Consider the following 14,438-nt stretch of genomic DNA (forward strand, 5'->3'; position numbering starts at 1 on the left):
TCCTTGGCTTGCAGGTTCTTACTTCATAGTCCTGCTCCCTGTTCTTCCATTTAAGGAGGTGAAATAAGACACACAGGATAGGGCCTCCAGTGGTGTCATCCACTTTATAGGAAATTCTACTTTAGGATATCCATCAAAGGATATTTCTTTTATCTTGAAATATCACACCCCACCAAAACAGACTGCCACAGCAGAATGGTAGCAATGAAAAGAGCTCTTACCATCTGTTATTGGTGAGAAAAGTTCACAGAACTTACTGTACATTCAAAAGTTGTACAAAAATCTGACTAAGTTTGGGAAGGATGCATTTTTAAAAAGGTGTTATGCATTCATATAAACCATTTATTAGTAAAATTGCATAGACGAAAGTATACATTACTGTAACTTTGCTGAAAAAATGTGTCTTGGGATAACCACTAGTTCCATTAAAAAAGAAAGAGAGAGAGAGAAATGAAAAGACATACAAAATCCATGTTATAGCAACTGCAAATTTGGGGGGTTATTTTTAAAAAAATTCACACTGATAAATTAAATGGAACAAATCAGTATGATTTGAGTTTCCACTGATCTGTGCAACCTTGCTTAGGAAATCCAAGTACTGGATACAGCACAAATACAAACAAACTTCAAGCAAAAAATATTAAGGAAACCTTGGCCAAACAGTCCATTGGGATCTGACAGGCTCTGCTGCCATAGATTCCTTACTGACTCTTTGCGGGGGTTGGAATGGGAGGGATTGAATTAATCTCAGTGGTGATATGCCTGGCTGGCCACCCACTGAACAGGAACTATTCAAACTACAACATTTTGTTGCATATCCCAGTAGTAAATAAGTAATCCCAACATTGTAGCGAAGGAACATGATCAGCTTTGTGACTAAGAAAATTATGGTTAGTAATTGTTTGGTAGGTGATGGCCTCCCTGCACTTGAGGAGGGAGAAAGAGACTCATCCATTTTCCACGGCACTTCTGTAACATATTCTGAATCTGTCACCTATTAAGTTCCATTCCTATGCAGCAGTGGTTCAAATATTCTGTAACTGTTTTGCCCCTTCCTAGGTAGAGAGTTTTGCTGAGGCCTGGAAAACACATGCTCTGTGGAAGAGGCGTGGGATGCGATCCTTGTGCCAGCGTCGGCGTGGCACACTGCCTCGAGTCCATCATCGCCACCTTGACCCACAGCATAAATGATGTGATGTCCTTGGAATGAGGAGGAAGCAACACTTTTGTGCCTAGCAAACCCAACTTTGTTTTCAATTTGGGGATAGACCAATGCTGCTTAAATACCACAAAGGCATCCTGCCTGCAGCCCAAGCTATAACTCGTTTAGCTGACAGCACTAGACAAGAGTTTCCAATCTGTGAGAAGAAAAGGTTTGGTCTCCATGAGAGGAATACATATTCTTTCCCATCAGAGGTGGTATCTCAACTTTTGGACCTTGATTTCTTTTTGTTTTTATGGTTTTGTCCATCCCGTTCCTATCTCCAGTGGCAGATACCATCCCACAGTCAGGCCTATGTTATGCTTATGTGTGATTGAGATTAGATACTTGAGCAGAGAGTTTAGGACAATTATGTTAGAAATACAGCTAGATGCCACCCCCAACCCCATTCAGCCATCCTACATGAATATGCACAGGTGATTTTGAAGTATCAGTGCCTTTGATCTGCCTTGCTCAGGTACAATATTTCCTTGAATTCATATGGCTCTAGCTAAGGTAGAACACACTTATTTTGGGAGCCCTACACACAGATTATCAGAGATGTACATATTCTGGGCTACTTGATTCTAATTTTGTTGTACTGATGATACCACTAACTTGCCTTATCTCTTTAAATAGGCTACCAATGCCCAATAAGCCTTTTTTATATTCAAACAGGTGTTCACTTCTCAGCCCATATTCTATCATTCACCTACCCCGCTATGCTATGGGCCGCTGCTTCTGGTTTTCCTTTGGATGCTGTACTTGTATAATCTGGTCCAGAATTTGAGGGTGACCTCTTCCCCTTTGCGTTATTTTCCAGGCAGCTCCTTCCAGCCAAAAAGAACAATTTGGTTTTTAAAAAGGAGTTTTTAGTCATCAAAGAAGCTTTTCAGCTTTGGTGCCATCTCCGTGAATGTGCACTGAAGTCTGAACTGACAAAAACTTGCAAACTTCTCATAAACTCACACAGTGTCAGATCACATGGGCACAATTCTCTTCTTGTTTTAACTTTCATATCTCTTACACTTCTAGCTTATATAAGCTGTTTTTCATTTTGTTTAAAGATTTTCATTAAGCTTTCTGTGTACCCACACTGGCTTCTTCAGCTGTCTTCCTTAAAAAAAGACATTGGAATTGCATGTCTTTTGGTATTGCGCTTTTTTCGTAGGAACTTGTACCTATCTTGAGCAAATTCTTCCCACTGGTTTCTCTTGCCATGGAATCTTGCTCAGTTCCCATTAAAACTTTTTTTTTTTTTTGCTGTCCAGATACAGTATGTATTCAGCTATATTTAAACTGTAGTTTTCTATAAAATCAAGAACTCTTGGCTAGGATGAAGTCAAAGATCCTCTTGTACCTTTTCACCCACTGAAAGAGAAAGTTGTCAGCAAGATAAATCAGGAGTTACTAGGAATGATCATATTTGGTGGAGTTTGTCTTCCAGTAAATGCTGGCTTAACTAAAATTTCAGAAGTTAGTAAATGCCAACAATAGTATTCCTTGCACTAATTCTTCCACTTATTTTAATCCATTCACTTCCATTTCTGGGTAACTTTAAGACAGTACTGCCTCTTCCTCCTTACTATTTTTTATGTTCCTTTTGAACAAATAGCTATATTCCAGTCACAGGGCTCATCCCACCAGTTCTTTGTTATATCTATTAAATATTTGCCTTCTGTCTGAAGAGCGGTGTACAATCCTTTTGCAAACAGATGCCAAAGGTTTTAGAGTGATTACATTGGGGAGGGTGGTTTTACAACAGCTTGAACTCAAGCTGAAAATGCCTGACTTCTTAATAGGACTACTGCCTTTGCCCTTTATAGAAATAATGTTTTTTATAATTTGAATTGGAAATACAACCTTGTAGCAATAAGAACAAAAATAATAAATTAACACAGTTAAAACTAATGTGATTGTTTTCCTTTCCTTTGATCCTTGCCAGTTTTGGAGATATAAAACACCAGAAAACAAATATGATAATAATATCATCCATTTCCCTCCATTGCTTGTCCAGAGGCAGATTCATGCAGACAGAATCCCAAAATTTTCTTTTCGCCTTCATGGAATCCTCCTCCTCCTCCTCCTCCAGTGTTGTTGCTGCTATTCAACATTCATGAAATGGACTATATAAAAATGGACCCTTCAGATTGGAACATGTAATGGTTCAGATATGCAGCACTGATAGCAATCCACTGATTTATCATTGTGTGTGAGATTTCTTTTTAAAAACCAAGATTTTTTTTTAATGTGCCAGATTCATTTAAAAATAGCTTAGAAGCAACTTCCTTGCTGTATTATCTCTTATGAACAGCTTTGTAGAGGTGTGCATATTGGTGGGTCAAGGTAACCTAGGTCAAGTAAATGACGTGCCCCACCAGTGTGTAACAAGAATTCAAAGTGAATCAGATCTGATTGTACTATGTCCATTAACATAATTTGTCTGCTGTTCCAGTCAAGTAACATCAGGAACCCAGGCTGCTTTAGATCTAGATCCTGGCCCTGCCTAGATTTGTTTGTTTGAGTACCTGGTTGCTAGGTAGGTAAATGACTTGGAGAACACAGACGAAACCTCTCCTTCACTCTGTTGCAATATATTGAATCATCTGGTTCAGCTTCTCCTGTGTGTGAAAATGAGAGTGGGAGTAAGATTAGCCAACAGCATATGGAAATGCAGCTATGATCTAAAATAGCAAATATTTTTCAAACAAGTAAATGAAGATCCTCACTTGATGAGAATTGTCTGATTTCTAAAAATTGTAAATGTAACTCTTTGTGAGAGGGATTTAGAACAGACTGGAGGCATTAAGGAAGATGTGATACCCCACTTTATAATATTTCCAGGTTGAAGCTGCTATTGCCTTATGGGGTTGTACAATACATTTTACCTCTTATCATAATCCCAATTCCAACTGCCCTGCCTCCTTGGCTGTGGTTGCCATTTTGGAAATGGGTAGAAGATTTCTATTATGCTGTGATATTTTATGGCCTTGTGTGATGCAATAAGTTTTCCAAAGGAATCTCTAATTAATGTTCAAAACAAACCTTAACCACAAATGCATTATTTAAAAGCTAGGAATACGTAAGACCTTTCAAACATTGAAAGTATTTGAAGCTATAGTAAAACTGTAGAATAACTTCATATAGCTATTCAAAATAACTTCCTTCCTTCCTCCTAGGTCACGTCTGTTCTAGCAAAATATTCTTTAGCTACCCAACTGTGTTGTACAGCTGAACCTTTCCATTTATTTAAGTGGAAATCCCATTGAATTAATAAAATGCGTTCCTAAGAAAGTGCAGTATTGTTGTTTCTTATATCAAATACACAAGTCATAGTACATTTGCATTTGGTTTTCCTAAGTTTTCTATTTTTAATTAAAGCTATCTAGGAGGGCATATTGGATTAGGTGATTCCATTGATAGGAAAGTTTATCACTTCTCCCATTATTTCTTGAATCAAAATCAGCCTTCCCCATCCTTGTGCCCTCAGATTAGTTGGCTTACGACACATATCATTCTTAACCCGCATGGCCATTACCCATGTTGACCATATTGAGTGGGGATGATTGGAGATATAGTCTAAAACATCTGGAAAGTATCAGGTTGTAAAAAGTGGATCTAAGCTGGCACACACACACACCCTTGCTATTTGCTTTGTGTGGCTTTAAGGCAGTTTAGTTTTGCATGGTTGCCTATTATAGCATTCTTTCTTTTGTTTTTTTTCTCATGTACCCAGCTGTTATGTGAAAATGTCTTATGCATACACAATTCATACCCAGTGTATATGTGCATGTATGCAATTATATTTGAGAATATACATTCCTTAGGAAATTCTCCACCCTCTCATACTTGGCAACATCAAACAATACACATCCTGATTTGCAGCTACTCCCTATAGCAATTCAGGGAGCAATTTATTCTTGGTGCTGCATCTTTAAACTCCGCCACACTACCATCCACTCCATATACAAATCATTCCCGGTGAGCTTTAAACCCAACTTTTGATTCAACCACTTTGTCTTCACCATCCATAGATTCCAATCACGTTTAGTGCAGATTTACTCACAGGAAGCACCTTGAGCCTGGACAGATCAATTCCTGACTTCCGAGAACACCAGTTTATCAGTGCTCACCCTCTCTGCTTTAAACCTGACTTTATTTCTTCTCCCCCAGAGTTTCCACTGCTCCATGAAACAAGAAGCAAAGCAAAAAAGCCTTTGATTCATTATTGCCCTATTCTACCAAGCTCATGAAGTGCAGCAGTCCCCTAAATCCTAATAGCACAGCAAAGCTGCGTTTGAAGGCATTTCCCCAGACTGGACATGAATCAGGGAGATGGAGCAGTGGGATAGTGACACGCAGTTTTTCCAGTGAGAAAGAAAATGCCCACAAGCACAGAATGACCTCTTTGGAGTTTCATAGGAGATGTAGAGGAAGAAACTGAAATGTTAGTTTTCAAGGGATGAGGAGGAAGTGGAATGTTTCGGTTTTGTAATGCATTTTTGCTGGTTTGCGGCTGACATCATGCAGTAGGCAAGGGTGTCTACCAAGCAGACATGCAGTAAAATTGTCATGTGATGCAATTTTTTAATCTGAAAGCAGAAACTGGACTGGTCTTGTTTTGGCCTCACTGAAACTAAGAGATGCAAGGAACTGGATACACAGTGTTTAAATGTTATAAATGTTTGATTCTGGTGAATAAGGTGATGCTCACAAAGTCCTTGTATCATGCTGAAATAACGGCCACATCTCCTAGAGTTGTCCATTGTGGCCTCTATTCTGTCCACAAGGCTAATGCAGGCTTTGACATAAATGGAAACTGCCCAGTGTAAGGCAGCTGAATACCAGTCTAGTCCATATAACCAGTTTCCTGATATATGATGGAAACAGCATTGTCAGCTGTACCAGTTCCACGTATATTTGTAGCAACTACATAATGAAGTTAAAAGGGCTCTATATTTTTTTACTGGATAAAATTCTATGGGGCATGTACATTTTATTGTTACCCAGAACTATTAATAAGGCAGACCAGATGTGTAATTTTCAGTTACCTGCAGAGTAAGCAAATTTTACATTCTACATGGCAACTTTTTACTCATCCCCATATAAAACTGTATGTACAGTTCCCATTACTAGATTAGGGAATCTTAATTAACACCAGACTTTTAAAGGATATGATATCACAAATTTGATTAGAGAATCACTTTTCTTATTTCATCCTACTCCATGCATATTCCTTTTCTTTGAAGAAATCAGGAACTGAGAACAAAAGAGAGAAATCAGCTGACGAACAGTGGTTGGTTCAAGATTACCCACTGAGTTTCATGACAGTGGTCTCACTTGTAGATGGGATAGGCGGGGTGAGATCTAGGGGGACAGAAATAAGGCAGTGGAGGTCAATATGAAAGTTGTGAAAGGCAAGACATCTATCAAACCACAGATCTTTTTACTAGATATTAACTAGATCTCTCAATTTCTGACTGCCCTCTGGTGTCCATTTTGGGGCAACACCTAATTTAGGTCAATTTACATTTTTACATTTTAAACTGGAAGAAAAATCATTTCATTGTTTGCTTCTTCATCCCATCCATCCTACGAGTTTGGTGGATATCACAACTCTAACTGGAGTCTAATTTGATTGCTGATTATTTCCTCTTGTATTAAATCCAAACTTTCACCATATGTCATGACTTCAGCATCAAATTGTTTCCCCCCCTATTTTCTTTCCTCTGCCCAAGCCTCTTTTTTCTAACCCCTTTGCTGAAGATCTTGAAAGTGTTCATATTCTTATGGCTATTGGTTTGCGTTAAAATAGATGTCGCATTTAGCCAATAAAGCTTGCTTTATTTTTTGTTCGTTTGTTCTGCCCTCTAGTGATGGAAACAAATAATGATGTCTAACATCTGTTAGAATCATCCTGCTTGGATCAACAAGGAAAAACAAATTAGTTATTCCTTTCAAAGATATTTCCCAGTTATTCCATTCCCTGCCATTTCAGAGAAAGATGGTCAAAGGCTGAAGGCAGATGATCTCATGCTTCCATAGAGAGAGCTGTCCTTAAAGATCATAGAGTTCTATCCTTCTTAGCGGCACCATGTTCAAGTTTTTTTTTCTTTGTTTAATCTTCTTGTACCTTACAATTATGCATTCTTGTGCCACCTGCTTTCCCCTTTTCTACTGCCAGATCATGCTGGCAAACTTCCCTTGGGTTTCATATGCATAAAACAGAGCTCATCAATATCCTTCCTATAATACAACAACAAGGAAGCAAACAGGAACTCCAGAGTGACTATACAGTAATTGCTGGTGGGGCATGATCTTCCTCAGCGCTTTAATTATTTTCTGCCTGCAGACTGGTTGGATCAAGGTGAAAAGACGACTTTGGTAGAAAGAATAAGGAAAAATGCAGATCTGTCTCTCTTGAACACTTCTTCCTGATTGAGACTGTATATTGATACTAACAGCAACCAATTCAGAATCTCTGCAGGGGTTCCAAACTATCCTAAGATAAATTCCTGGCTATTTGATAAGTTGCCCTGTGGATGTCCTGGTTGATTCCAAACTATGAAACTGCCCTCCAACACTGATGCTATTCTTTGTAGGTGCCTTTTCCTAACAAATAAGCTCAGGAAGCCTTCTCATCACAGCTGGAAATGCAGTAGTTAGGTTAACGGATCAGAATGTAGATGGTGGTTAATTTGGGATGCTTATCAACATTCTTGTGTAACTTCTGGGAGAAAATCATCTAGGTACAAGAGGTTTAGTGTCATCACACCTAGCTGTCTTTCTCTATTTTTCAGATACAAATGTAAGTGGGGTTAGTGCCTTCTATAATGAAAAGTTAAACCAAAAGCCTTAGAAAAATTATTTGCACTGCAGCCATGGTGGGCTTTGTTATTATAATGCATGTGTATGTATGTAGGTATTTTATAGAACACCTAAAGTTTGTGGGTGTCTTACAGATCTCAAAATAGAGACTTAACAGTAAACACATGATACAGTAAAGGAAACAAGAGGAAAGGAGAAAAAACCAGGGTATTTAAGACACTAATTCTTCATAAATGTGCAAACTTTATTTTCATAGTTGCCCTCTCACTATATAATCTTTTTTTAAGCAGACTAAATATTGCAGCTGTACATGCAAGCATAGAAAACAAAGTTTCCTGCAGGTGGTGCTGCCTGGCCATGTTTTAAATGCAACAATCATCAATCGGCCTCAGCAAAAGCCGCACAGAAGTGTTTCTGACCCCTCTGATCTGTACTGAGGGCTTTATAATCAAGACTGCATATTTTTCTTTCAGCCTCATTAGGGATATGACATTAGCTCTTTTCCGGAATATGTGACAGAAATGCATGGGGGATGATGGAGATGGCTGCTCCTGTTTTTCCTTTCCACCCTCCACCTCTCTGTGTTAACGGGGAACGAGCAGCTATCCCTACACAATTGGAAACCCTGACTGTGCAGGCCTTCTGGTCCTCTGGCGGTTTTGTGGTGGCCCAAACGTGTTTCTAACCTCATTACAGGCCTTACTGATCTACAGAGGAAGGGAGCAGATGTGGGGGGAGAACATTGTCCTCGATCTCTGGGCATGTGTTTTGCAAGTGCACCTGGCTGCTACAGATCAGGGGAAAGTGCCCTGGCTGGCTGTTTCTTTGCCACTGCTAAATATTTGTCCTACTCTTCCTCCACAATCTTAAGCCACCGTGCATGCTTCTTTCCCCTCACCTTAACTACCCAGCTGCTCTGTGAAGCAGGTTAGGCTGAGAGAAAGACTTGCTTGCCAAGAGACTTTGCTATCCAAGGCAAAGATGGCACCCTCTCCAGTCTGTACTACAAAGAAGCCAGATGAATTGAGCCTCTTTTCCTGTGACATTTTGGTGTTGAAACTCCACAGATCAAGTTGGGAAATACTAGGTGAACGTTCCTCACTTTGGAAGTGCTGCATAATTTCTTACATTTTTTCATGAACAGAAATATCTCTAAAACCATCCTCCTCAGTGTGGTAGTTTCCATTTAATCTGAGATTGCACATGTCAGAACTGCAACATCAGACCTCCAGTCAGCATGGCCCTGGGGTAGGCTGTTTTTCTAGGACTTATAGAAAGAGTCACTATAGTTAACCCAAGATTAGAGAGTGGGATTACATATTTTAAAAGGCAACAACAAAAGAAAGTACCTAGTGGGGTGAAAAGTGGGGAAATGATTAACGGGGGAATTTTCACTGGGAAATATAATCTGCCCAACACATTTTCAAAGTTATTTTGCCTTATTCAGGGATATTTTTTGTGTCACTTATCTTGATAATTCAGTAAATGCATGCTACTTTCTAATATTCCATATTTGTACTATAAGAAGGGGAAAAAACATTTTGCCTCTGAAGAAGGCAAAATAGAACTGAGCATGTTGACTGTTCTCTGATTGGAGACAGGAGATAGAAGAAATACCCCAGCCCTATTTTTGTCATTGTGGCTTTTTACAATATCACCTCCTCCTGAATTTTTCTTGCGGTCATTTATCTTACTTTGTTTTCTGTACTGGCTTGCTCTTATTTATATTTATATTGCAATTATAAATATTTATAGTTATTCTCAGAATAGCTTGGGAAAGTGACAGCTGCCAGCATCTTGTACACATTTTAAAACATTATTTGTAAACATACTCTTGTGTGCAGATCTAATCAGTAGTCAAATGCCAGACCTATTTATATTTTGGCAAATGCACTGCTGCTTTCCTGTTTTGCAGTTGTGATTGCTGCTCTTTTGTTCTAGGTAAATGAACCATATGGGCAAAGAAGGGTCTATGATAAGCCACTAGCCCGGCCTCATTTAGTACAGCCTCCCCAGATGGTTGTGACTGGTTAACTACTATTTCCAAAGAACAAATTGTCGATTGATTTTGTAGCCATCTTAAAGTAATTTTTCCTGTGCTAGGGCCACACAGGGAGGCAGCAGCCCTTCCCATCCCCTGTAGAGATGAAGCAGATGGCTGAGTTTAAGGATTGCCTGGAAAGATTTGAAGTGGGTAAGGGAGAGACTATCCTCAAGAAGCAGGGAGACCCAGCAGGGTAACATCAGGGAGGTCTTCCTTCAGGTCTGGGCCAAGAATGTTGTTTATGATCCTGCTCAACTGTAGCACACCAATGCAAGTGTAGGGGAAATCCCAGGAGTAGGTACACTCTGTTTTCTTATATTTACTGAAGGAGGGTGGATCTGTATTCAGCCAGCAAAAGAGAGAAGAGTTAAATGCCCTTTTTGCAGTAGGGCTCAGGAGCTTCTAGATGGACAGCTCCTACTGCCAATCATTGTGCATATTGCTTTCCCTCTTCAACAGCTTTACAGCAGTTTAAAAAAAAAAAAAAGATGAAAGATGACAATACCTGGACACCCCCCACCCCCATAAAATTCTCTGGAAATGTCCTAAAGATTTAAAGTCCTATACTCATTGTGAGCATCTGAATTAGAGTAGGTACCCACTAGGTACCCATGGTCAGATGCATCCTTCCTTTCCCATATATTTCTTAAATAACTGTAATATTATAAAGGCAGGATACATATTTCTCCTCTTCTCCTTCTTATCCACATTTAACATTAGTCTTGGAATTCCTCATCACAGAATCACTGGTATGTTAAGGCACTGATTCCTTGTTCACACAGCCTTGTCTAACGATTGGCACGGACAGCCAAACTACGCTTGGAGACAGGCGCTACTTTCCACAAGATTGAGCAATATCTGCCTTAGCCTCCCCACAACTACTCCAAATTCAATATCCTGTCTGACCAGAAGGCCTTTAATACTTCCTCCATTGTTTGATTCTGTGACTCGTGCTAGTCCCAAGTTCATATTCTTCCCACGTGATGCCTTCCAGATGTATTGGGGTCAAAGTCCTAGCTGTTGGTTGTACTGGTAATAGGTTGGGGAAAGCTGCTTTCCTTTAGGCTAACTAACCTATGAGACAGGGGTTTGTTAAACAAGGGTTATGTCCAAACTCGTATTGGTATATTCTCTAAATATCGCGGCACACGAAAAAGATAATCAACTAACTTTGTGAGGGCTGGTAGCTTCTTTTACATTTTGTGAATTGTTAAAAAGTTGTATGGTATCTATTGATCTAGGAAGCTGCATCAATATGTAATGAAAGAGTTTATCCCTTATTCCCTGAACCCCAAGAAAGTTTATTTTTAACTTTGGCCATTAAATTCCACATTTTGTTGTGGGGAAGGGAGTTCCAAAGGACATTAGTCTTAATGTGAAACCTACTTTAGTTCATTTGGAACTTAATATCTATCTCTTCAGGACAGATAAGCAGTCATCCTGATGGTTTTTGATTCTGTCTTCTTGATAACCTGGAGGATTATCAATTAATCCAGGATTAATTTGGAGGAAGTCATTTCTTGTTTTTATCTTTATTTCAATTTTTCTCTTTCTTTTCCATACTAAATCTTGGAAGTACAACCCACATAGTGCATTGGAATTTACTTCTAAATAAGTATGCTTGAAATTCCAGCATGCTTTTTTCTTTCTCCTCAAGCTATGTTTGGTGCTAATTATGTTTTTCAAGTAAATGCATTAATCTTTTTGGCAAGCAGTGAGGTAGGGGTGGGATCTACCCATTAAACAATCCACAGATCTTGCCAAGACTGGCAAGATTTATACAAACCATGATTATGATTCCTTCATGTTGAAGGATGGCATTCTATTTGCATCTGACTGAGAAATGTGGCACAGTGAACACCCCCCTTCTCTCTCCCCCTGTCTCTTTCACCCACACACACATTCAGTATGAAGTCTCACTCAAGAGTGGTGAGAAAATTATTGTTCTTCTATCTCCAGACAAGATAGAAGCCCAGTATCTCACTGTCCTACTTGGCACAATCGGGTATGTCAGCTGGTGATCAGTGACTGACTGAAGGCCTCAATAGTGCTGCTAAAGCAAGGGTGGGTACCCATCAGCTGAATGAGTCACCATGTTCAAGATGTATTTTTTTACTCCCCCCACCCAGCTGCCTGTGCCATCATTCAGCTGTTCTGAGAAAGATGATAATTATGATCATCTTTGGATTTGATTCTTCCTCCTTAAACTCCCCCTCCCATGCACACACATACACACGTGGGCAGCATGAGGCATTCCCATGATAACCATCTGGCAGACTGGAGCACTGTGGAGGAAGTCAGCTGGTTTGTGGGTGAGACACCCTAGTGAGTCTGGCTTTGCTAAGGCTTCCAATTCTGTTCAGACAGGGAGTAAGCAACTCTGAAGTCAAATGCGGGGGGAGGGGAGGATGAAGTGGTCTTCCTCTTCCATTAGAAAGCCACCCATGGTGTGATCCCAAGAACATGTCTGCATGTTTGTGCATGCCCTCAAAGGTACATATGTCTTCAGCCTCTAGGAAGCAGACACAAATCCAGAGCAAATTTGAGTTGTTCCCTCTGGAGGTTAAAATGGGTAATTATAATGTTCACAATCAAGAGAAATAATAATAGTGATAATGTGTTTTGCCTCGTCCTCATCTTTGATTACAGCATGCTAGCTTTTAATTTTCTTTAATCTGCTTTCCTTCTTAATTTTACCCTATTTAAAAAGTTAGGAGAGCCACAGTAACTTTCATAATAAGGAGGCACTGGTTGGAAAGTATCAGAACTATCAGCTTCCAATCCCTTCTCTGGGTATATGGAGGCCCAAGAGGGTATTTACATCAGTATTGTGATTACCTTCATTTCTGATATACTTTTTTGGCTAATGGCTAGCATTATTATTAGGGTTATAATGTTTTGGATCCAGATGCCTACTAAGCTCCTTCTTCCAGCAGGTGAGTAAATGTTGGAAGGGCCCAAAGCAACTCATGCTCCTGATTAGCAGTACTTTTCTTTAGAAGGAATGAGCTAGAAATGTTTCCCCAGCCAGCGAGGCCCCAAGAATGAATTGGAAGCAAACAAGCTGGGAGATAAAGCAGTAGGCGGGTGTTTTCCTGCCTCAGTTGGTAACTGTTTCCCTAATAGAAAGAAAAACATACTTGAGGAGGGGGCTGAAGGCTCTAATTAGGAGGAAGGGGATTAGAATAGTGAAAAGGAGGCTTCTTTCTCTCTCTGACATGTGTATAGATCCCTGGGTTAATAGAAAGAAAGGGCTTTCGAGGAAGGGAGAGAGAGTCTGCGTGGGAGGCTATCATCTCTCTCACCGATGCAGCTCAACTGCCCCTCCTGTCCATTAACAGCTCAAGAGAGGATGGCCTCATTTAGCAATGGGGATTAGCTGAGCAGGCAACACTGCTTGGATCCAGCAGAGCAATAAACAACCATCAGTAAACTTGGGAGTATTGGACAGATAGGTCCACTCCACTTGCTCATTGCTTTGATGGTCTGACAGGGGTCAGCAGATGGCAGCATCTGGTCAGTCTTGCTTTGCTTGGAAGGTAATCAGGATTGGACCTGGTGAGTATTCAGATAGGAGAACCCCAGGGAATTCCAGGGCAGTAGGCCAGATTGGGAAACTGATCAAACATCCTGGAAGAAAGCAATAGCAAAGTGCTCCTGTAGAGTTGGCCAAGGAAACTGCAGGGATGTGTACATGTAGTTCCCCAGGACATCTTGACTCATCTGAATAGAAATTTATGAAATTTATGAATGGAGGGGTTAAGGCTGAGGTTGTTTCTGCACTGTGTTTACTGTGACATCACCATTTTTTGTTCACACACATTTTAGAGGATTTCTTCAGGTATTCATCATCTATTGGTAACCCTCCTGAGTTTTTTGAGGGCTCTGTTGGGCCTGGGCAGTGATGCAATAAGCACAAATTCACTATCATCTTTGTGGTGGCCTCATTTCATAACAAATTATCTTTCAGAATATTGTAAGTTTCATCTGTGTCTAGATAATTAGATCTATATTGCAATAATTTAATTGAAACACCATAAGAGTAATTTTAAATAACTGCTATAGTCTTTCTGTGTAAATTCTGAAACAAAGAAAAAAACTTTTTAGCTGCCATTTTAATAATTTCTTTTTCTTCATAAAATACTTCTAATGAGACAACAGATCTTTCCATTTCCCAATCCAATTCAACCAGTATTAAAGTTTCTTTGAGATTAATCCAAGCTGTTTTAAATTTTTGCAGATCAATGAGACATTGAGATGTTGTAGAGCTCACAGAGAACTGTCATCCAGTCAGTGGTTGCCCTTTCTGGCTAACAGCAGAACCCAGACAGATGATAGTTAATGTTCTTTTGCTTACGTTTCAAG

At 39.7% G+C, this 14,438-nt stretch overlaps 1 protein-coding gene across 2 annotated transcripts in view; it reads left to right on the top strand.

The window, feature by feature from the left end:
- The window catches only part of BTBD19 (BTB domain containing 19), a 48,154-nt gene extending 43,667 nt beyond the window's left edge, over positions 1-4,487 (top strand). For both annotated transcript variants that reach the window (XM_007420237.3, XM_088153647.1), the window contains exon 8: positions 1,060-4,487. In XM_007420237.3, the coding sequence (XP_007420299.1) occupies positions 1,060-1,191 (132 nt within the window). In that variant the 3' untranslated portion in view covers positions 1,192-4,487. The remainder of the gene's footprint in view (positions 1-1,059) is intronic.
- The last annotated feature ends 9,951 nt before the right edge of the window (positions 4,488-14,438 follow it).

This window comes from Python bivittatus, unplaced genomic scaffold (genome assembly GCF_059951505.1).
Source record: "Python bivittatus isolate LINGU-HERP-01145 unplaced genomic scaffold, Pbiv_v1 ctg000700_np1212, whole genome shotgun sequence".
Lineage (NCBI taxonomy): Eukaryota > Metazoa > Chordata > Lepidosauria > Squamata > Pythonidae > Python > Python bivittatus.